We start from the raw sequence: 24,762 nt of genomic DNA, 5'->3' as shown, positions 1-24,762 counted from the left end.
GACTAGAACCAAAAAATGTGATCATATTACTCCAGTGCTAGCCTCCCTACACTGGCTTCCTGTCAAAGCAAGGGCTAATTTCAAGGTTTACTGCTAACCTACAAAGCATTACATGGGCTTGCTCCTACCTATCTCTCTGATTTGGTCCTGCCGTACATACCTACACGTACGCTACAGTCATAAGACGCAGGCCTCCTAATTGTCCCTAGAATTTCTAAGCAAACAGTTGGAGGCAGGGCTTTCTCCTATAGAGCTCCATTTTTATGGAATGGTCTGCCTACCCATGTGAGAGACGCAAACCCGGTCTCAACCTTTAAGTCTTTACTGAAGACTCATCTCTTCAGTGGGTCATATGATTGAGTGTAGTCTGGCCCAGGAGTGTGAAGGTGAACGGAAAGGCTCTGGAGCAAGGAACCGCCCTTGCTGTCTCTGCCTGGCCGGTTCCCCTCTTTCCACTGGGATTCTCTGCCTCTAACCCTATCTAACCCTATTACAGGGGCTGAGTCTCCTGTCTTATCTGGTGTCCTGTGTGAATTTAAGCATGCTCTCTCTAATTCTCTCTTTCTCTCTTTCTTTCTCTCTCTCGGAGGACCTGAGCCCTAGGACCATGCCTCAGGACTACCTGGCATGATGACTCCTTGCTGTCCCCAGTCCACCTGGCCGTCCTGCTGCTCCAGTTTCAACTGTTCTGCCTGCAGCTATGGAATTCTGACCTGTTCACCGGACGTGCTACCTGTCCCAGACCTATTATTTGACCATGCTGGTCATTTATGAACATTTTGGCCATGTTCTGTTATAATCTCCACCTGGCACAGCCAGAAGAGGACTGGCCACCCCTCATAGCCTGGTTACTCTCTAGGTTTCTTCCTAGGTTTTGGCCTTTCTCTGGAGTTTTTCCTAGCCAACGTGCTTCAACACCTGCATTGCTTGCTGTTTGGGGTTTTAGGCTGGTTTTCTGTACAGCACTTTGAGATATCAGCTGATGTACGAAGGGCTATATAAATACATTTGATTTGATTTGATATAGATATGCAGATGCAGATCTGGTTTATATTAGTATTTGGACTCAGTCAAAGGTGTAGACCTGTTTTTGTACAGTAGTAGTACTTGAGCTGAGTAGCAGGGGTAGACCTGGTTTACATTTTATTCAGTATTCAGGCTACGACTACGATTCAGGCTACGACACATTTAGACCTGGCTTAGTTGACTAAATGTGTTCAAGAACAGGTGCAGACTTTGTAGGTACGTAAAATTGGTGCTGAAGTACAGGTGTCGACCTGGTTTGTATGAATAGTGGGGCTGAAATGCATAAGCACACCTATTGTTATGACAATTGGCAGTTCTATGTAACAGTACAAAAAAAATCAATATTGGGTTAGAAGTGAAGATGCACACCTGGTCTGTAAGGATATTGAGGCTGAAGTACAAGTGTAGACCTGGTTTGTATGAATGTTGAGGCTTGGGCACTGGGGGTAGACCTGTCTTATATGTATGCCCATGGATTTACCTGGTTTATATGAGTAATGGGGTATAGGGATACACAAGGCTCATACAAGTAATGGGTCTTAATGGACATGTATTGCCCATTCAAATCCTTTCTGGCAACAAGTTTGTTGTAATACAAAAAGTGAATGGGGCTTTGGCACATGTGTTTTACCACTGCACTATGAGTTTATCTAGGAAATGATTTGCATATACAGGTCAGAGGTCACAGTACTAAGATATGCAAATAAAGGTGTTTTGGGTTATGAGGCTAATAGCTGGATATAGGTTACTGTTGTTGACTTTGGGAATACAGGTCTAAGGAAAGTGAGTAACAGGACTGAGATAGGCAAGTAACATGGGTGAGGTGTGTTGGCAAAGGACCTGGGGTTTATGATTAACAAATCAGGCATTTAGGGCTAAGATATGGGTGTATCTGTACTTGATTGTATCAATAAGAGTATACTGGGATGTGGGTGTTAGTGTTTTTCTTAAATCAGCTATAATATTGCAGACATATTATGCCTTCTATCAATGTAATTGTCTGCATCATTTCCAATACCCCATATGTATTTTTTTTGTAAATATGCAGTACCAGTCAAAAGTTTGGACACACCTACTCATTCAAGGGTTTTTCTTTATTTGTACTATTTTCTACATTGTAGAATAATAGTGAAGACATCAAAACTGTGAAATAACACATATGGAATAATTTAGTAACCCAAAAAGTGTTAAATCAAAATACATGTTATATTTTATGTTCTTCAAAGTAGCCACCCTTTAACTTGATGACAGCTTTGTGTGCTCTTGGCATTTGTGTGCTCTCTTAACCAGCTTCATGAGGAATGCTTTCCAATAGTCTTGATGGAGTTCCCACATATGCTGAGCACTTTTTGGCTGTTTTTCCTTCACTCTGTGATCCAACTCATCCCAAACCATCTCAATTGGGTTGAGGTCAGGTGATTGTGGAGGCCAGATTATCTGATGCAGCACTCCATCACTATCCATGGTCAAATAGCCCTTACACAACCTGGAGGTGTGTTGGGTAATTGTCCTGTTGAAAAACAAATGATAGTCCCACTAAGTGCAAACCAGATGGGATGGCGTGTCGCTGCAAAATACTGTGATAGCCATGATGGTTAAGTGTGCCTTGAATTCTAAATAAATCACAGACAGTGTCACCCCCAAACCTCCCCCACACCATCACACATCCTACCTCCATGCTTCATGGTGGGAACCACACATGTGGAGATTCTGTTCACCTACTCTGCATCTCACAAAGACACGGTTGTTGGAACTAAAAATCTCAAATTTGGACTCATTAGACCAAAGGACAGATTTCCACTGGTCTAATGTCCATTGCTTGTGCTTCTTGGCCCAAGCAAGTCTCTTCCTCTTATTGGTGTTCTTTAGTAGTGGTTTCTTTGCAGAAATCCAACAATGAAGGCCTGATTCAAACAGTATCCTCTGAACAGTTGATGTTGAAATGTGTCTGTTACTTGATCTCTGTGAATAATTGATTTGGGCTGCAATCTGAGCTGCAGTTAAATCTAATGAACATATCCTCTGCAGCAGAGGTAACTCTAGGTCTTCCTTTCCAGTGGCGGTCCTCAGGTGAGCCAGTTTCATCATAATGCTTGATGTATTTTGCGACTGCACTTGAAGAAACTTTCAAAGTTCCTAAAATGTTCTGTTATTGACTGACCTTCATGTCTTAAAAATGATGGGTTTTGACTTCTAAACTTAAAAATATGAAATATCCTTATTCATGTCACTGAGGGAGAGAGGGGAATGTTGAACGTTTACATTCTGTCAGGATATGTTATTGTTAGCCATCAGGGATCCTATGGAAAGAGAAGATACCCAGTATGGTACAAGTCAACATGACAGCCGTGAGTTGGGGAGGAGAGAGGAATTTGGGCAGAGGTCAGGTTAGATGAAGAACAGATATCAATAAAGTTTTGTCTAGTACAGAGGTGTATTGGCTGTTCAGATGTGTAAGGAGGGGGCTCAGCATAGGAGAAAAGGTTAAATACCAGTACTTGTGTGAATATGTTTTTTGTCTGTTCAGCTGTTCAGCTGTCCGACCCTTTGGGTGAATAAACTTAGTTTGAGCTTTTATAGTTTTCCGTCAATTTTTACCCTATTATTTATAACCTAACTAAGTAATGATGGACTTTCATTTATTTTTGCTTATTTGAGCTGTTCTTGCCATAATATGGACTTGGTCTTTTACCAAATAGAGCTATGTTCTGTATACCACCCCCTACCTTGTCACAACACAACTGATTGGCTCAAACGCATTAAGAAGGAATTAAATTCTACAAATGAACTTTAAACAAGGCACACCTGTTAATTGAAATGCATTCCAGGTGACTACCTCATGAAGCTGGTTGGGAGAATGCCAAGAGTGTGCAAAGCTGTCATCAAGGCAAAGGGTGACAACTTTGAAGAATCTCAAATATAAAATATATTTTGATTTTATTTCAACTTTATTTAACCAGGTAGGCAAGTTGAGAACAAGTTATAATTTACAACTACGACCTGGCCAAGATAAAGCTAAGCAGTTTGACACATACAACAACACAGAGTAACACATGGAGTAAACAAACATACAGTCAATAATACAGTAGAAAAACAAGTCTATTTACAATGTGTGCAAATGAGTTGAGATAAGGGAGGTAAGGCAATAAATAGGCCATGGTGGCGAAGTAAATACAATATAGCAATTAAACACTGGAATGGTAGATGTGCAGTAGATGAATGCGCAAAGTAGAAATACTGGGGTGCAAAGGAGCAAGGTAAATAAATACAGTAGGGGATGAGGTAGTTGTTTGGGCTATTTACAGATGGGCTATGTACAGGTGCAGTGATCTGTGAGCTCTATGAGTGTCTCCAGTTTCAGTGATTTTTGTAGTTTTTGTAGTTCGTTCCAGTCAATTGGCAGCAGAGAACTGGAGACACTTATCTCCCTCACTAGCTTTAAGCACCAGCTGCCAGAGCAGCTCACAGATCCCTGCACCTGTACATAGCCCATCTGTAAATAGCCCAAACAACTACCTCATCCCCTACTGTATTTATTTATTTGGCTTTGGGGGTGGAGAGTTTACAGTCTAACCAGACTCCTAGGTATTTGTAGTTGTCCACATATTCTAAGTCAGAACCGTCCAGAGTAGTGATGCTGGACGGGCGGGCAGGTGCGGGCAGTGATCGGTTGAAGAGCATGCATTTAGTTTTACTTGTATTTAAATGGAGTTGGAGGCCACGGAAGGAGAGTTGTGTGGCATTGAAGCTCGTCTAGAGGGTAGTTAAAACAGTGTCCAAAGAAGGGCCAGAAGTATACAGAATGGTGTCGTCTGCGTAGAGGTGGATCAGAGACTGACCAGCAGCAAGAGCGACATCATTGATGTATACAGACAAGAGAGTCGGCCCAAGAATTGAACCCTGTGGCACCCCCATTGAGACTGCCAGAGGCCGGACAACAGGCCCTCTGATTTGACACACTGAACTCTATCGAAGAAGTAGTTGGTGAACTAGGCGAGGCAATCATTTGAGAAACCAAGGCTGTTGAGTCTGCCGATAAGGATGTGGTGATTGACAGAGTCGAAAGCCTTAGCCAGGTCGATGAAAACGGCTGCACAGTATTGTTTCTTATCAATGGCGGTTATGATATCGTTTAGGACCTTGAGCGTGGCTGAGGTGCACCCATGACCAACTCTGAAACCAGATTGCATAGTGGAGAAGGTACGGTGGGATTCGAAATGGTCGGTAATCTGTTTGTTAACTTGGCCTTCGAAGATCTTAGAAAGGCAGGGTAGGATAGATATAGGTCTGTAGCAGTTTGGGTCAAGAGTGTCTCCCCCTTTGAAGAGGGGGATGACCACAGCTGCTTTCCGAACTTTGGGAATCTCAGACGACATGAAAGAGAGGTTGAACAGGCTATTAATAGGGGTTGCAACAATTTTGGCAGATAATTTTAGAAAGAAAGGGTCCAGATTATCTAGCCTGGCTGATTTGTAAGGGTCCAGATTTTGCAGCTCTTTCAGAACATCAGCTAACTGGATTTGGGAGAAGGAGAAATGGGGAGGCTTGGGCGTAGAGGTAGCCAGGTGGGAAGCATGGCCAGCTGTAGAAAAATGCTTATTGAAATTCTCAATTATAGTGGATTTATCGATGGTAACAGAGTTTCCTATCCTCAGTGCACTGTGCAGCTGGGAGGAGGTGCTCTTATTCTCCATGGACTTTACAGTGTCCCAGAACTTTTTAGAGTTTGTGTTGCAGGAAGCAAATTTCTGCTTGAAAAAGCTAGCTTTGGCTTTCCTAACTGCCTGTGTATATTGGTTCCTAACTTCCCTGAAAAGTTGCATATCACGGGGGCTGTTCGATGCTAATGCAGAATGCCACAGGATGTTTTTGTGCTGATCAAAGGCAGTCAGGTCTGGAGAGAACCAAGAACCAAGGGTAAATGTCTAAATGTCTTGAATGGGGCATGCTGTAACGGATCTCTTCGTAGTCTGGACGAGTATGAAATATCGGACCAATGCGCAGCGTGGTAATTGTCCATGTTAATTTATTAACTGAACACACAAAACAAAATAACGAAGTGAATGGAAGAAACAAAACAGTTCTGCAAGGTGACATACACTAAACAGAAAACAACCATCCACAAACAAGAGTGGGAAAACAGGCTACCTAAGAATGGTTCTCAATCAGAGACAACGATTGACAGCTGCCTCTGATTGGGAACAATACCAGGCCAAAAGCAGAAATACACAACATAGAACAAAAATATTGAATGTCCACCCCAACTCACGCCCTGACCAAACTAAAACAGAAACATACAAAAGGAACTAAGGTCAGGACGTGACACATGCTTATTTAAGATGGTGAGGAAGGCATTTTTAAAGAATAATCAGGAATGTTCTACTGACGGGATGAGGTCAATATCCTTCCAGGACACCCGGGCCAGGTCGATTAGAAAGGCCTGCTCGCTGAAGTGTTTCAGGGAGTGTTTGACAGTGATGAGGGGAGGTTGTTTGACCGCAGACCCATTACGAATGCGGCAGTCATTGCTAATGAGGCAGTGATTGCTAAGATCTTGGTTGAAAACAGCAGAGGTGTATTTAGAGGGCAAGTTGGTTAAGATGATATCTATGAGGGTGTCCGTGTATACGGCTTTGGGGTTGTACCTGGTAGGTTCATTGATAATTTGTGTGAGGTTGAGGGCATCAAGCTTCTGTGTTATTTCTTGGTTTTGATGTCTTCACCATTATACTCCAATGTAAAAAATAGTACAAATAAAGGAAAACCCTTGAATGAGTAGGTGTGTCCAAACTTTTGAGTGATACTGTATAAATGTTTAAATATATTTACCTTCTTTATTATTTTCCCCTAACCCTTTCACCCCTCCCCTAATTTGAGTAAACTAATAGACAACAATACTTAGGCTTCTACTTCCAGCTTATACATACTATATACATTTTACGGACAATATATTTTACATTACTTATCTTTTGTTTGTTTTTAGTCCCAGCCTTCAGCTACTCTCAACCCCTCCCATCTATCTCTGAACACCATCCAGTCCCATCCTTCAGCTCCCCTCAACCCCTACCATCTATTGCATCTCTGAAGACCATCCTGTTTTGATTTCTAGCTGCCAAATATTTTCCCACTGTGCTGAGATGTTTCACAAAGATTCTGAACCTTTCTATTTTCATAGTTTATACAGATTGTAAATGATGTATTATTATATTATGAACCGATTGACTATGACTTTTCAAATCCCCCAGCAGTGCTATTTGCAGAGCTAGCTCAATGTAAATGTTGCAATTTTTCAGTCATTCCTGAACCTGCGACCAAACACAGGGCAGTACCAAAACAAGTGATCTGATGATTCTGGGTGTTAGTTTTAGGGCACGAGGGTAACAGGGCTGGGATGTGTGAGTAATTTGGTTTAGGTGTGTGGGTAAGTGGGCTGAAGTATATAGAGATTAGAGCTGAGAAATAGGGGTACAGTGCATTCGGAAAGTATTCAGACACCTTGACTTTTTCCACATTTTGTTGTTACAGCTTTATTCTAAAATAGATTAAAAATATTTTATATTTTCTCATCAATCTACATGCAGTACTCCATGATGAAAAAGCAAAAACAGGTTTTTCTAAGTGTTTTTTAAATAAATTTTTTTTACAACAAGGACCCCCTGGAAGTATCACATTTGCAAAAGTATTCAGTCAGGATGGATGTCAGCATCTGTCAGGATGGATGGGGATGGGACACAGCTATTTTCAGATGTTTGAGTCCTGGCCCTAACTGGGCCACGCAAGGACACCCAGAGACTTGTCCCGAAGCCACTCCTGCGTTGTCTTGGCTGTGTGCTTAGGGTCATTGACCTGTTGGAAGGTGAACCTTCGCCTCAGTCTGAGGTCCTGAGCGCTCTGGATCAGGTTTTCATCAAGGATCTCTCTGTACTTTGCTCCGTCCATCTTTCCCTTGATCCTGACTAGTCTCCCAGTCCCTGCTGCTGAAAAACATCCCCACAGCATGATGCTGCCACCACCATGCTTCATTGTAGGGATGGTGCCAGGTTTCCTCCAGACGTGACACTTGGCATTCAGGCCAAAGATTTTAAACTTGGTTTCATCAGCCCAGAGAATCTTGTTCCCCATGGTCTGAGAGTCCGTCAGGTGCCTTTTGGCAAAATCCAAGTGGGCTGTCATGTGCCTTTTACTGAGGAGTGGCTTCCGTCTTGCCAATCTACCATAACGGCCTGATTGGTGGAGTGCTGCAGAGACGATTGTCCTTCTGGAAGGTTCTCCCATCTCCACAGAGGAACTCTAGAGCTCTGTCAGAGTGACCATCCGATTTCTGCCTTTCCAAATCATGTCCAATCAATTGAATTTACCACAGGTGGACTCCAATCAAGTTGTAGAAACATCTCAAGGATGATCAATGGAAACAGGATGCACCTGAGCTCAATTTCGAGTCTCATAGCAAAGGGTCTGAATACTTTTGTATATAAGGTTTTTTATATTATTTGCAAAAATGCCTAAAAACATTTATTCTCATTATGGGGTATTGTGTGTAGAATTGTATTATATGCAGAGCACTGTATGTTCCCCTTGGTCACAATTGTGACCGAGATTAAAACATACTGACATTTAAAACATACATACTTTTACATACATTTCAATATTTAAAAAAAAAACTATATGGATTACATGTTAAGGATTAAATGTTAAGGGCATAATATTTGCATCGTGGCATGTCTGGGAAAAATGTTGGAACAAATGGCTTAATAAATGCAGCAACATAACATTATTTATGAAAAGCAATTCTAATAATATGGTTTTTGAACACTATCATTTGTTTACAAGCATGATAGCTGGTTCCGTGTGGCTCAGCTTGTAGAGCATGGTGCTTGCAACAACAGTTTTCTAGCTGTGTTTTTAGTTTTTTGCCAATTAGCCAATCAGCGTTTCTCAATGAGTTCAAAGCACATGAATTCATCTGACTGGCATTTGCAACTTCAAAACTGGTAATTACCACCTTCCCACTTGGTTATGATCGCAGTATTACTCCACTCCCAATTTGAATATTCAAATGAAAAGGATAGTCTACCCAATTTACAACCTCATCTTAGTCCTCATCTTATGGACTCAGAGGATCAGTGGGCCCACTGATTTCGCTCAATATACTGTATAGCGAATTTGGGGGGTAGCCCAGACCAGGAACCCGGGTCCAGCGACTGTGAAGCCAACACCTTAACCATTACACCAAGAGGTCAGAACATTTTGACTCGGTTGCTAGGTGTTGAGTTAAGGTCGCTACTTTACTGCCTTCCTTCGGGAGAGTGTTCAAGCCTTAACCGTTACCCCAAGAGGAACAAATATCTTGACTAGGTCGCTAGGTGTTGGCTTAAGGTCGCTTCAATACATTGCAGTACTGTGCTTTACAAAAGGTTAGCACTAGCAGTACAGATCCATTGAAAATATATTCAACAAATACAGTGTACCCAACTTCTAATCATATCATGTAATTCAGACCCCTTTATATACTAGGCTGTTACAATATTTATAGGTATAAGCCTAATTGATTGATTGATTGATTGATTGAATAATTGGTAGATTGACTGTCACACAAAACACTAGACTGCATTTCAAACTCTTTATTAATCATAAACAAACGGCATATAATGTAAAAACATCTTCATAACAATAAGATTGCTGCCTGGGCTTAGCTAGTTATTGTGTTTGTCTCATTGGACAAACACAATAACAACAGTACTAACATTAGTGTGTACTATGCTAACAGTATGTCGACTACAAACCGTGTGTGAAATATAGTGCCAATCCAACTGTTTTTTTTTATTGTCACGTTTCTATGCAATCTAGAAACAATTGATAGCAGTGTATTGATTCTACACGGTTTAAAATGAGAATGGAATAGTATTGGAAAAAGCTTATACTAGCTGTGATCACCCTGTCTGTCTGGAGAAAACCGAATTCCTAGGCTTTTTGAGATTCCTAGGCTTTTTGGAGAAATCATTAGCATCAATGCACTATTGCAGTTAGAGTGAGATATTGTTTCCAAAGTTATGATTCTAACAGATAATGATCATAGCATGATCACGCCTATGTTTACACAGCCATCCTAGCAACCCAATTCAGATGTTTGTTTCATATTCAACCATTTTTTTCCTGGCTGTTCACACCCAGTTTTATATGGGACAAATTTGCACATTTATACTCATGTGACCTCTGAAATAGCACACATATGAAATGCTAATTTTCTATTTTTTTTTCATGTAAAAAACAACAACCTTTCAGAGCAAAAATAATTATTCGATCTGAGCAACCACACGAGGTCGCATATGGAGCATCAGAATCGTATCAGAATTGAGTCACACACGGATGTGGAATAAATCAGAACTTAAAAGTTAGATTCCATGTGTTTTTTTTTTGTTGCTGTGGGGGGAAAGATCATATATGTCAGATATAATAATTATAATTGACATAAGATCAAATAATTGACATAATAATCAAATAATTGACATAAGATCAAAATTGAGACACCTGTGTAAACACAGCCTTTGTAAATTAGACTATATTCACTCCCATGCTAAGCTAATTCTCCTGGTTTATGGGTTCTTAAACCTAATTAGTAATTTCATTCAGAATCTCTTATCATTGGCTCAATCGTTTGTGGGAAGGAGAGGGTGAAAGTGCATTATGTGTTATAGCTGCGCAAGAACTGAAAGCTCTATTGGTTTACAGAGCCATTGACTATTTCTAGCTATGTGTGTGTCAGATGAGGCTGGTGGGAGAAGCTTTAGGAGGATGGACTCATTGTAATGACTGGAATGGAATAAATTGAACGATATCAAACATATCAAACCTATGGCACCCAGAGAAAATGATTTTTTGTTGAGGTGCTGACTAACGGCGAAAACGCTATAAGCTATAAAAAAATCAAGAGAGTTGCCCACTCTATATATAAACTCCCAGTCATTTAATGGGTAAATCACCAACATTTCGGCATAACTGTGCCTTCTTCAGGGTAATGTCATGAATGCTTGAACCAGGTTATGTAGAAAAAAGTGCAATCAATGACCAGTGTCATAATGATTTAGTTTAATGCATTGAGTGAAACTGTTAAAGCATATACAGTTGAAGTCGGAGGAAGTTTACATACACCTCGGCCAAATACATTTAAACTCAGTTTTTCACAATTCCTGACATTTAAACCAAGTAAATATTCCCTGTATTAGGTCAGTTAGGATCACCACTTTATTTTAAGAATGTGAAATGTCAGAATAATAGTAGAGAGAATGATTTATTTCAGCTTTTATTTCTTTCATCACATCCCCAGTGGGTCAGAAGTTTACATACACTCAATTAGTATTTGGTAGCATTGCCTTTAAATTCTTTAACCTGGGTCAAACGGTTCGGGTAGCCTTCCACAATCGTCCCACAATAAGTTAGGTGAATTTTGGCCCATTCCTCCTGACAGAGCTGGTGTAGCTGAGCCATGTTTGTAGGCCTCCTTGCTCGCACATGCTTTTTCAGTTCTGCCAACACAAATTTTCTATGGGATTGAGGTCAGGGCTTTGTGATGGCCACTCCAATAGGTTGACTTTGTTGTCCTTAAGCCATTTTGCCACAACTTTGGAAGTATGCTTGGGGTAATTGTCCATTTGGAAGACCCATTTGCGACCTGACTGATGCCTTGAGATGTTGCTTCAATAAATCCACATAATTTTTACTCCTCATGATGCCGTCTATTTTGGGAAGTGCACCAGTCCCTCCTGCAGCAAAGCACCCCCACGACATGATGCTGCCACCCCCGTGCTTCACGGTTGGGATGGTGTTCTTCGGCTTGCAAGCATCCCCCTTTTTCCTCCAAACATAACGATGGTCATTATGGCCAAACAGTTTTATTTTTGTTTCATCAGACCAGAGTACATTTCTCCAAAAAGTAAAATCTTTGTCCCCATGTACAGTTGCAAACCATAGTCTGGCTTTTTTATGGAGGTTTTGGAGCAGTGGCTTATTCCTTGGTGAGCGGCCTTTCATGTTATGTCGATATAGGTCTCGTTTTACTGTGGATATAGATACGTTTGAACCTGTTTCCTTCAGAATCTTCACAAGGTCCTTTGCTGTTGTTCTGGGATTGATTTGCACTTCGTACCAAAGTACGTTCATCTCTAGGAGACAGAACGCGTCTTCTTCTTGAGCGGTATGACGGCTGCGTGGTCCATGGTGTTTATACTTGCGTACTATTGTTTGTACAGATGAACGTGGTACCTTCAGGCATTTGGAAATTGCTCCCAAGAATGAACCAGACTTGGAGGTCTACAATGTTTTTGGCTGATTTCTTTTGATTTTTCCGTGATGTCAAGCAAATTTTGAAGGTAGGCCTTGAAATACATCCACAGGTACACCTCCAATTGACTCAAATTATGTCAATTAGCCTATCAGAAGCTACTGAAGCCAATTTTCTGGAATTTTCCAAGATGTTTAATGTACAGTCAAATTAGTGTATGTAAACTTCTGACCCACTGGAATTGTGATACAGTGAATTATAAGTGAAATAATCTGTCTGTAAACAATTGTTGGAAAAGGTACTTGTGGCACGCACAACGTAGATGTCCTAACCGACTTGCCAAAACTATAGTTTGTTAACAAGAAATTTGTGGAGTGGTTGAAAAACTAGTTTTAATGACTCCAACCTAAGTGTATGTAAACTTCTGACTTCAACTGTAGCATTAGGAATATATTAGGCTATTGTTATCATATGGAAACATAATTAAATATTGTACATATTATTAACATCAACATACATTATTGTTTAATTCAATTTCACATATATATTTCATTGTTCCCTATTTCATTAAAACATTTTGTTACATGTCATCTTTTGGTTCAACCATAATAAGCATCATCAACAGGGGGAACATATTGGGTGTACGCTGATAAGCTGATGTCCATTTATAAGACTTGTTCATAAAAGAGAGAGTTGTTCATTTCAATTACATTTTTTTAAATTTAACCAGGCAAGTCAGTTAAGAACAAATTCTTATTTACAATGACGGCCTACCCCAGACCAACTGTGCGCCGCCCTATGGGACTCCCAGCCTGGATCCACACTAGGGACTGCAGTGACTGATCTTGCACTGAGATGCAGTGCCTTAGACTGCTGCGCCACTATGGAGCCCAAACGAAGAGTTCATAAGAAGGGTCTGAGATCAAAGTCAATATTCAGACCACTAGGGGTCAATGTTTTTAGATAGGGTTTCCAGTAAGCCTCCCTTTGCAGTTGTAGGATCTCGATGTTACTTCCTCTCTTTTGTAGAGCAACATGCTCAATGCCTGAGTATTTGAGGGAGGACATAGGACCTGATGACTCTGACTACAGAGATCGCAACCTGGTTGGCTTCAACAAAGTGAACTGCTACTGGATAGTCAATGTTCGTACACCTGATTGAGCTACTGTGTTCAGCTATGCATTGTTTAAATTATCTTTTTGCTTGTCCTATGTAGGCTTTCCCACATGAACAGGTGATGAGATTGCAGAATATTCCAGTGCTTTTTCGGGATTGCTTTCATTTTCTACAAATACTTGGTGTACTCGGTGCAAAAGACTGTGGCATTGTTTTTCTTCTTTGGTTGAGTTTTTACATATTCCTCTCTTGGTTTTTGAGATCATTGCAGCATCAAGAGTTTTGTCCTTGTAGCCTCTCATTTTGAATGTGTCTGTCATTTTTGTTGTATTGTTGTCAAAATCTGTCTGGTGGCCACAGATTCGTTTAACCCTGCATAACTGGCTATATTGTAGACCATTCTTGAGGGGAAGGGGATGCATAGTATTCGCACATAGCAGGGTATCGCGGTCTGTGGGCTTTGTGTATAAGTCCGCGTGTAATGCATCATTCTCTTTGATGATTCATAAATCCAGGTAGTTTATTTTTCTCTCATCAGTCTGCATGGTGTATTTGAGGTATTCAGAGCTCTCATTTAGTAGAGTTTGGATTTCATTTAGCTCCTGCTGACTTCCTTCCCAGAGTACAAAGACATCATCTATGTATCTCTTCCATAGGATGATTTTAGAAAGTGACTAGTGTCTCTGTTATGAAAATGAGTGCTACCTCAAGTTATCCCACACACAGGTTTGCATAGTTGGGGGCAAAGTGGGAGCCATTGGCTACACCCTGAATTTGAAGGAAAAATTCTGACTCAAAGATGATGTAGAAAGGGTAGTCTCTCTGCTGAAGGAAGTGGTGCAGTGCCTGCAAGTCTCCAGTGTGTGGGATGTTAGTGTACAAGCTCTCCACATCAAGAGTGGCCAGCAGGGTGCTCTCTGGTATCCTTCCTAAGCCCTTTATCAATGAGATCATGTGAGTAGTGTCTTTGACATAAGATGGGAGATTTTCAACCATCGGTTTAATGTGGTGGTCCACAAACGTAGAAATGTTGGACGTCACAGAGTCGACTGCTGCTACAATGGGTCTACCTGGGGGAGGAGACACTTGTTTGTGCAATTTAGCAACGGTATAAAAAGTTTTCACACATAGAAATTCCCATTATTTTGGGGGGGATTTGTCCTGATTCCAAACGGCTTTCCACTGAGGATGAGATATTATGCTGGAATTCTAAGGTAGGGTCATGATTCAGTTTGCGATAAAGTAACCTTTAGATAGTCATCGGCGACATTCATTCATATAGTCACATTTGTTTCGTATACAAATTCCTCCTCCTTTGCCACTTTTTTTTAATGATAATCGAAGGATCTGTCTGTAAGTCCTTATGACCCATTCTCTCATCACTACTCAGGTTATCATAGGATTTGTGTTTCTGTTTGTCTTTCAGTAGGTCACCTACATAATTTTCAACAATCCTGCAGAAGGTGTCTATGGAGGCATTGCGTTTGGGGGGAGGTAAAAATGAACTTTTAGCTCTAAATGTAGTTCTCTCAGAGTTCTCAGGTCCCTCAGCTGTGTTGATGGCTCCATCTCCTGCTTGACTCGCAGTAGGGCAGGTCTATTGATTAACATGGTAGACCTATGTTTTCATCTCACTGAGGATGACAAAGAATCTCAGATTACAGAAAAACGTCAAAGTCATTAATGTATGTAGTGGGTACAAATGATAACCCCTTATTGATTACACTAAGGTGAGCTGATGTCAGGGTCTTACTTGATAAGTTGAATACATTTAGCTCCTGTTGGACTGGGGGCCCGTCTTGGATCTCAATTGATAGATGTCGCGGGGTGGTAGTGGATTTCTTCTTCCCTCTACGTATGTGTCGAACCCTCTTACATGCTGAGGGGGATGTTCTCAACGTTGTCCCTGGTGTCCCCGTCCTCTTTTGAGAAAAACGCTCACAGTTGTTAGAGGAGCCAGAGTTAGCGCTGTCTGTGGATAGTTGGTCTGACAGAGGACCTCTGCGTCTGTCATCGGCTTGTCTTTTCCTGCTTTGTGGTTTCTTGTGCTCAGGATCTCGCCAGAGGTATATTCGTCCGTTGTTCTTCCAAATCACGTTTATACTTCTTGATTTTCCTCTCCCTCAGTTCGGTCGTAATCTTGGTCTGAAGGTCAGCGTTACTCTTAAATGAGATTCATTCAGTTTGATAGGGTCATTAAGCTCATCTCATAGACGTTGCTGTGAATTTTCAATGGAGGTTTGCGATCTCTGTAATATCCTTTTTCAGTTGTTCAGTGATCAGAGTCATCAGGTCCCACGTCCTCCCTCAAATACACAGGCATTGAGCATGTTGCTCTACCAAGAAGGAGGTAACATTGAGATCCTACTACTACTAAGGAAGGCTTACTGGATATCCTTTCTGAAAACATTGACCCCTAGTGGTCTGAATATTGACTTTATATATTTTAAATATGTATGTGAAATTGAATTAAACAATAAAGTATGTTGATGTTAATATTATGTACAATATTTAATTACGTTTCCATAGGATAACAATAGCCTAATATATCTAATATGCTAGAAACACTTCTTTTTTTTCTTTCTTTTTTTTACAGTTTCACTCAATTCATTGTAATCAAATAAATAATTATGACACAACCCTCACTATTGTCATTGGTTGCACTAATTGCACTGTTGGTCTACATAACCTGGTTCAAGCGTTCGTGACATTACCCTGAAGAAGGCACAGGGATGCCGAAACGTTGGTGATTTACCCATTAAATTACAGGAATTTATATAGAGTGTGCTACTCTATTTTCTTTATTTCCCTTAGCGGAGTTGCCAACAACTGGATGCATTTGGTTTTCAGGGATACAACCATCTTCCGACTTAGGTTCCTTTTCCGCTGAAAACCGGATATTCTCAGGCGTTTCTGTTACGCCTGCTACGTTAAGTTTAAACACATGGAAACTACATGTATGACTCCATTTCATTTATATAATTCCAGCCATTACAGTCAGCCTGTCCTCCTATAGCTGCTCCCACCAGCCTCCTCTGCTAAGTGTGTGTCCATTTATTCATTCTTCCGTCTTTTTTGCCTGTCTGTTGAACTGCCTGTCTCGCTCCAATCATCAGTGTGTGCCTGTGGTTTAGTCTCCTCTTCTATGTGTGTGTATATGTTTTTGTGAGCGACTTTTTCCCAGTCTTCCTTCTCCTTTTGTTTAAGGGGCTCTCAGCGCACCTTCCCCCCTGAAACAGAATGAGAAGAGGAGCCCAGTTAGAGTCTGCCTCATCATGGACACTAGCCATAATCAACCAATCAGTACACCTTGTAATTAACCAATCAACCAATCAATGAACCTGCAAATCACCAGCCCACTATACTGATCAATCAATCAAACTACCTCAGAGCATAACTCAGGTCACTGAAGTGTGTCCACAGCTGATATCAGACTCAAAGGAGCAGTGCCAATGTCTGGTTGTACTCTCTGTTGTCCTGCCTGTCTGTTGTCTATTGGAAGTTCAGACTTCTTTGTACACTGTTTTGGATTTTATATGACTATAATGTTGTTTTTCGAACACCATTTTGAGTTTCATGATCTGTGAGATGCGGTATGTGTATGAGAAAGTCAGGAGGCCAGCTTTACTTACTGTTCTGAACAGCGTTCTCCTGTCATAGGGGGAGACACAAAACAAAATATGTTAGACTTCAGATCCCATTTACCTACGTCCTCTTTCAGTTAATGTCCTGTTCAGTTGAAGTTTAAGAACAACTTTGAATAACAATGAAAATTTGATTATAAAGAACTCCCCCAGCCTTATCTCTAACCCAAAACCAGGGTATTGTTCAGTCATTGCACCAAACAGAAGAACATTTACTGAAACAAGGAAGGACTACCTGAACTTATCCGATAAGAAATGTGCTTTACCATGCAAAGTGTTTTGCTACAGTGTGCCTTAATGAATACTGTCCGGGTGTGTTGTCTTGTGCTATTAGGAGGTTAGTCACTCACCGATCCACTTGGAGTCAGGACAGGCTGAGGTAACATACGACCGAAGCCCTGAACAATCCAGCCCACCACACTGTAGAAGGAGAACAGAGATGTCAGAAAATGGACTGTCTACATCATATAGCATGTTTAACAGCTGCTATCATGCTTTACGAGTATAGCACATTTCAGGGCTATTACTATGTTAAAACAGCGTCATGAATGTATTTGCAAGCCGTTCCCATGTTATAGCAGCGTAGAGAATGTGTCAGACCACTGGGAAGGGAAAGGGGATACTTAGTCAGTTGCACAACTGAATGCATTCTACTGAAATGTGTCTTCTGTATTTAACCCATTTAACCCTCTCAATCAGAGAGGTATTGGGGCTGCCTTAATCGTTGTCATAAGCATGGCATTTCCTGTTAATTATAAGCTGCAGCCATTTTGTCACCTACTTGGGCTGTTTCTCCTCCTCACTGTCATGACAACAGATACAGTGGCAAGAAAAAGTATGTGAACCCTTTGGAATTACCTAGACTTCTGCATAAATTGGTCATCAAATTTGATCTGATCTTCATCTAAGTCACAACAATAGACAAACAGTGTGCTCAAACTAACACACAAATTATTATATTTTTCGTGTCTATATTGAACACATCATTTAAACATTCACAGTGTAGGTTAGAAATAGTATGTGAACCCCTAGGCTAATGAATTCTCCAAAAGCTAATTGGAGTCAGGAGTCCGCTAATCTGGAGTCCAATCAATGAGACGAGATTGGAGATGTTGGTTAGAGCTGCCTTGCAACACTCACAAAATTTGAGTTTGCTATTCACAAGAAGCATTGCCTGATGTGAGCCATGCCTCAAACAAAAGAGATCTCAGAAGACCTAAGATTAAGAATTGTTGACTTGCATAAAGCTGGAAAGGGTTACAAAAGTATCTTTAAAAGCCTTGATGTTCATCAGTCCACGGTAAGACAAATTGTCTATAAATTGAGAAAGTTCAGCACCGTTGCTACTCTCCCTAGGAGTGGCCATCTTGCAAAGATAACTGCAAGAGCACAGCACAGAATGCTCAATGAGGTTAAGAAGAATCCTAGAGTGCGAGCTAAAGACTTACAGAAATCTCTGGAACATGCTAACATTTCTGTTGACGAGTCTACGATACATAAAATCTAAATATTTTTTTAAATTTGTCACATACACATGGTTAGCAGATGTTAATGCGAGTGTAGCGAAATGCTTGTGCTTCTAGTTCCGACCATGCAGTAATATCTAACAAGTAATCTAACATAACAATTTCACAGCAACTAGCTTATTCACACACAAGTGTAAAGGAATGAATAAGAATATGTACATAAAAATATATGAATGAGCGATGGCCAAACAGCATAGGGTATAGAGTACAGTATATACATATGAGATGAGCAATCTAGGGTATGTAAACATTATATAAAGTAGCATTGTTTAGTGGCTAGTGATAACTTTATTACATCAATTGTTTTCATTATTAAAGTTGCTAGAGATGAGTCAGTGTGTTGGCAGCAGCCACTCAAAGTTAGTGATGGCTGATTAACAGTCCGATGGCCTTGAGATAGAAGCTGTTTTTCAGTCTCTCGGGCCCCGCTTTGATGCACCTGTTCTGACCTCGCCTTCTGGATGATAGCGGGGTGAACAGGCAGTGGCTCGGGTGGTTGTTGTCCTTGATGATCTTTTTGGCCTTCCTGTGACATCGGGTGCTGTAGGTGTCCTGGAGGGCAGGTAGTTCGCCCCCGGTGATGCGTTGTGCAGACCTCACTACCCTCTGGAGAGCCTTATGGTTGTGGGTGGAGCAGTTGCCGTTCCAGCCAGTGATACTGCCCGACAGGATGCTCTCGATTGTGCATCTGTAAAAGTTTTAATGTTTTTGGTGACAAGCCAAATTTCTTTAGCCTCCTGAGGTTGAAGAGGCGCTGCTGCACCTTCTTCACCACGTTGTCTGTGTGGGTGGAACATTTCAGTTTGTCTGTGATGTGTACGCCGAGGAACTTAAAACGTTCCACCTTCTCCACTACTGTCCTGTCAATGTGGATAGGGGGCTGCTCCCTCTGCTGTTTCCTGAAGTCCACGATAATTTCCTTTGTTTTGTTGACATTGAGTGTGGCGTTATTTTCCTGACACCACACTCTGAGGGCCCCTTGAGTTGGATGCGTGCACGGCCACGCAGTCATGGGTGAACAGGGATTACAGGAGAGGGCGGAGAACGCACCCTTGTGGGGCCCCAGTGTTGAGGATCAGCGGGGTGGAGATGTTGTTACCTACCCTCACCACCTGGGGGTGGCCCGTCAGGAAGTCCAGGACCCAGTTGCACTAAACAAGAATGGTGTTCATGGGAGGACACCACAGAAGAAACCACTGCTGTCCAAGAAAAACATTGCTACAAGTATGAAGTTTGCCAAATTGCACCTGGATGTTCCACAGTGCTACTGGCAAAATAGTCTGTGGACAGATGAAACTACAGTTGAGTTGTTTGGAAGGAACACACAACACTATATGTTGAGAAAAAAAGGCACAGCACACCAACATCAAAACCTCATCCCAACTGTAAAGTATGGTGGAGGAAGCATCATGGTTTGGAGCTGCTTTGCTGCCTCAGGGCCTGGACAGCTTGCTATCATTACCGGAAAAATGAATTCCCAAGTATATCAAGACATTTTGCAGGAGAATTGAATTTCAACAGAGCTTGGGTGACGCAACAGGATACTGACCTAAAACATAGAAGTAAATCAACAACGGAATGGCTTCAACAGAAGAAAATGCGCCTTCTGGAGTGGCCCAGTCATAGTCCTGACCTCAAACTGATTGAGATGATGTGGCATGAACTCAAGAGAGCAGTTCACACCAGACATCCTAAGAATATTGCTGAACTGAAACAGTTTTGTAAAGAGGAATGGTCCAAAATTCCTCCTGACCATTGTGCAGGTCTGATCCGCAACTACAGAAAACATTTGATTGAGGTTATTGCTGCCAAAAGGTAGGTCAACCTGTTATTAAATCCAAGGGTTCACATACTTTTCCAAACCCGGACACTGAGAATATTTACACAGTGTGTTCAATAAAGACATGAAAACAGATAATTGCTTGTGTGTTAATAGTTTAAGCAGACTGTGTTTGTCTATTGTTGTGACTTAGATGAAGATCAGATCAAATTCTATGACCAAATTATGCAGAAATCCAGGTATTTCCAAAAGGTTCACATACCTTTTCTTGCCACTGTACATAACAATACAACAGCGTTATAGAGATTGCAGAAAAATGTTCAAATAGTTCCCTTTACAACCTCTGTACAATCTGTAATATTTACATGAATAAGTACATATTTGTGTATCAAATGTATCAATGAGCTTGTAGTGTAAATACAAAGCGTAAACGTCTGTGAGACTCACTTTGCTTTGGCCTCCTCTTCAGCTTCCGGAGATTTAGAGGTCACTGCAAGGGCAGAACCAACAGCTCATAAATATGCAACAAATGTAAAAAAATAAATGTATATAGGCTTGCTGGTGCATGAGGTTTCTAGCCTCAGAACAAGATATAAGATTGGTGATAGGCTGTGGAACCAATATAGAGTAACCTATTGCTCAGCACCCCCAAGCATCCCTATAATAAATATGAGGATCTCTGCGTGTTAGAAGATAACCTTTCTGTGGGCAGGCGGCCTTCGCTGAGACGTCTTTGTTGTCAGCTGGCTGTGGAACCACCTTCTCAAAACCCTGTTTGATCCACTCATACACCCTGAGAACAGAACACACCACACACAGGCACAAAAACACACATTAGAATGTCATTGGAGACAACAAATTGGGTAGAAGATAGAGATTGAAGGAGAGAGGCATTCATGCACACACACACACACACACACACACACACACACACACACACACACACACACACACACACACACACACACACCTGGGTGGGATTCCCTTCTCTTCTTGAGGCTCTTCATCTGACATAACCTCCACCACAGGAATATGAGGAAGAGGCTCTGCATCTAGAGATAAGGAGTTGATCATCATCATCATCATCATCATCACCCCCACCCCAAAATCATCAATAGAACCACACGCAATGTCATGATTATCATCATGCTAGTACTTCTACCCACAGAAGAAATATGTTGTTAGCTCTCACCTGGGACATCTTGGATAGCATGCACCTGAAGTGAAACAAACAAACATTCACAGAACATCTGTCAATACTCAACAATAACAGATAAGCATTGTAATGAGTCGTATGTAGTTTGTGTACATTCAGAAAGTCTTCATAACCCTTGAATTATTCCACATTTTGTTGTGTTACAGCCTGAATAAAACATTTATTAAATATATGTTTTTTTACCCATCTACAAACAATACCACATAATAACAAAGTGAAAACATGTTTCTAGACATTTATGGAAGAAAATATTACAGAAAGTTAATACATGTCACTTTTGGCAGCGATTACAGCGGTAGGTTTTTTTAGTCTAAGAGCTTTGCGCACCTGGATTGTGCAACATTTGAAAATTATTCAAGCTCTGTCAAGTTGGTTGTTGATCTTTGCTAGACAGCCATTTTCTTTCCATAGATTCTCATGCAGATTTAAGTCAAAACTAACTAGGCCCACTCAAGAACATTCAATGTCGTCTTGGTAAGCAGCTCTAGCGTATATTTGGCCTTGTGTTTTTGTTTATTGTCCTGCTGAAAGGTGAATTTGTTTCCCAGTGTCTGTTGGAAAGCAGACTGAACATGGTTTTCCTCTAGGATTTTTCCAGTGCTTAGCTCTAATCTGTGTCTTTTTATCCCAAAAAACTCCCTAGTCCTTGCTGATGACAAGCATACCCATAACATGATGCAGCCACCACCATGCTTGAAAATATGAAGAGTGGTTCTCAGTAATGTGTTGGATTTGGCCCAAACATAACTCTTTGTATTCAGGAAATAAAGTGAATTTCTTTGCCACTTTTTTTTATTTTTATTACTTTAGTGTCTTATTTCACGTTTTGAAATATTTGTATTATGTACAGGCTTCCTTCTTTTCACTCTGTCATTTAGGTTAGTATTGTGGAGTAACTACAAAATTGTTGATGTATCCTCAGTTTTCTCCTATCACAGCCATTCAACTTTCTTTTAAGTCATCATTGGACTCATGGTGAAATTGCTGAGCGATTTACTTCCTCTCCGGCAACTGAGTTAGGAAGGACGCCTGTATCTTTGTAGGGACTGGGTAAATTGATACACCATCCAAAGTGTAATGAATAACTTCACCATGCTCAAAGGGATATTCAATGTCTTCTTTTTCTATTTTTACCCATCTACCAATAGGTGCCCTTCTTTGCTAAGCATTGGAAAACCTCCCTGGTCTTTGTGGTTGAATCTGTGTTTGAAATTCATTGCCTGACTGAGGGACCTTACAGATAATTGTATCTGTGGGGTACAGAGATAAGGTAGTCATTCAAAAATCATGTTAAACACTACTATTGCACACAGTGAGTCCATGCATCTTATTATGTGACTTGTTCAGCAAATGTTTACTCCTGAACATATTTAGACATGCCATAACAAAGGGGATGAATATGTATTGACTCAAGACATTTCAGCTTTCATTTTGTATTCATTTGTAAATATTTCTAAAAAATAATTCCACTTTGACATTATGGGGTATTGTGTGTGTAGTCCAGTGACACCAAATCTATTTAAAATTCAGGCTGTAACACAACAAAATGTGGAAAAAGTCAAGGAGTGTGTGTACTTTCTGAAGGCACTGTAGGTTTGTGCGTTTTGTCATACAATTGCAACTTTCTCTTAGACAGGGGATGCTCTTCATGTCTTAAAAGGCCTTCTCACATACTGTACAAGCCACAGCAGGAACCTGCACATATACACAACTCTGGACCTGAACAGCTACAGGGTTAGAAATATGTTTCTCAAAATGCATACTACCGTGCTCCGCATATTGGAGTATGAGTCCAAATCAAAAGTACGCGAAATGGAGCACGGAGGGCACTTCTCGGACGAGTACTCCATTTGTACATATTTTGAAGGATGCATCGATGCAAGCTTCAACAGAAAGTATGCGTAGAAATATGACGGAACCATGTGAGAAAAAACTGCGCAAAACTTGAAATCAATGGTGTCCATTATTTGAGCTGAAGCGAGAGAAAATATACCCCGACTTTAGAATGAAATGTTGCCCATTCACATCTCATATGTTGCCTTACTACAATATTTTATCTTGATACATTAATAAGTACATACTGTGTTAATTTTGGCATTACCTGCCTACAATACCCACTGTAGTGTAAGTAGATTGCAAGCCCATAGTAAATCAATAGGGCTAACGGCAACTGGCGAGCTACTACTGTTCGCTAGCTAGATAGCCACAAAGATTTCACATCTAAGTTACCTTGCATAACATTAGTTTGAGTTAGATTAACAGGCGAAAATTATCTGGTTAGCTTGATTATTACGATTCACATATAGCTTGCCGATAGTTATGAAAAAACGTTTGCTTTTCGTATATCTTGTTTAATCTCTATTGTTGCCATTATCCTTGGCTAGAAGAAGGTTCAGTGAATGGGGAGGTCCAGTGTGAGGTAATACAGTAGGGGGAGTGTGAGTGCTTTTCAAATATAATGTTTTATTTGTTCTCCATACTCTCGTCCTCACAATAACGTACTCAAGAGAATGTCCTCTGAGAATGCACTCGGAGTATGAGAGTGTGGAGCATGGTAGTATGCATGTTATGAAACACCCGCTGTATTCTTAATTCATTATCACACAGTGCATGCATGCATGGAATGACTGCTGTCAAATTCTTCCAAATGCTGCCACTGAAGTGAGGAGACGTTCAAATTGAGATGTTATGTGATTGGATAATATCATTCGGTTTTGATAGCTGACTCATATAAATTTGATTCTCCAATCAGGGATTGTGGAAAACCCTTTTCTCTCCAGGTCAAGAGTTATCGATCCCCATAGATCATCAAACAGCTAAACCACAGGAATCACCACTTCGCAGAACCTGCTTGAGCGGATGACATGTGAATCATTGTTGCCAGCAAGAACCCGCCCTCTCAGCCTTAAGTTAAGGCACAGCTGGGGTGGGGGATGGGTAGCAAATGGGACATTGTGGCGAATGGATGTCTAGAACCAAGTTTGAACATGGCTGTAGCAGGTCCGTTAGCATTGGGTTTAAGTTAGCGTAGCATAGCAGCGCCCATATTATAGCTAGCTACTTATGCTTGGTCATTTCTGGAATCTGAATGGAAATTCTATTAAACATGACTAGCTTAGCTCCAAGTACATACATGAGAGTTTGAAAAGGCTAATGCTACACGTTAGCATAAGCC

The 24,762-nt window shown here is 40.9% G+C and overlaps 1 protein-coding gene across 10 annotated transcripts in view; it reads right to left on the bottom strand.

The window, feature by feature from the left end:
* LOC112263469 (cyclic nucleotide-gated cation channel beta-1-like) overlaps positions 1 to 24,762 on the bottom strand; it is a 76,346-nt gene that overhangs the window by 27,348 nt on the left and 24,236 nt on the right. For all 10 annotated transcript variants that reach the window (XM_042330757.1, XM_042330762.1, XM_042330759.1 and 7 more), the window contains 6 exons: positions 21,564 to 21,588; positions 21,342 to 21,423; positions 21,070 to 21,164; positions 20,819 to 20,861; positions 17,416 to 17,485; positions 17,054 to 17,072 (listed from right to left, as the gene is read on the bottom strand). In XM_042330757.1, the coding sequence (XP_042186691.1) occupies positions 17,054 to 17,072; positions 17,416 to 17,485; positions 20,819 to 20,861; positions 21,070 to 21,164; positions 21,342 to 21,423; positions 21,564 to 21,588 (334 nt within the window). The remainder of the gene's footprint in view (positions 1 to 17,053; positions 17,073 to 17,415; positions 17,486 to 20,818; positions 20,862 to 21,069; positions 21,165 to 21,341; positions 21,424 to 21,563; positions 21,589 to 24,762) is intronic.

The sequence above is a fragment of the Oncorhynchus tshawytscha genome, linkage group LG12, assembly GCF_018296145.1.
Source record: "Oncorhynchus tshawytscha isolate Ot180627B linkage group LG12, Otsh_v2.0, whole genome shotgun sequence".
Lineage (NCBI taxonomy): Eukaryota > Metazoa > Chordata > Actinopteri > Salmoniformes > Salmonidae > Oncorhynchus > Oncorhynchus tshawytscha.
This window is presented reverse-complemented; position numbering and strand designations above follow the sequence as displayed.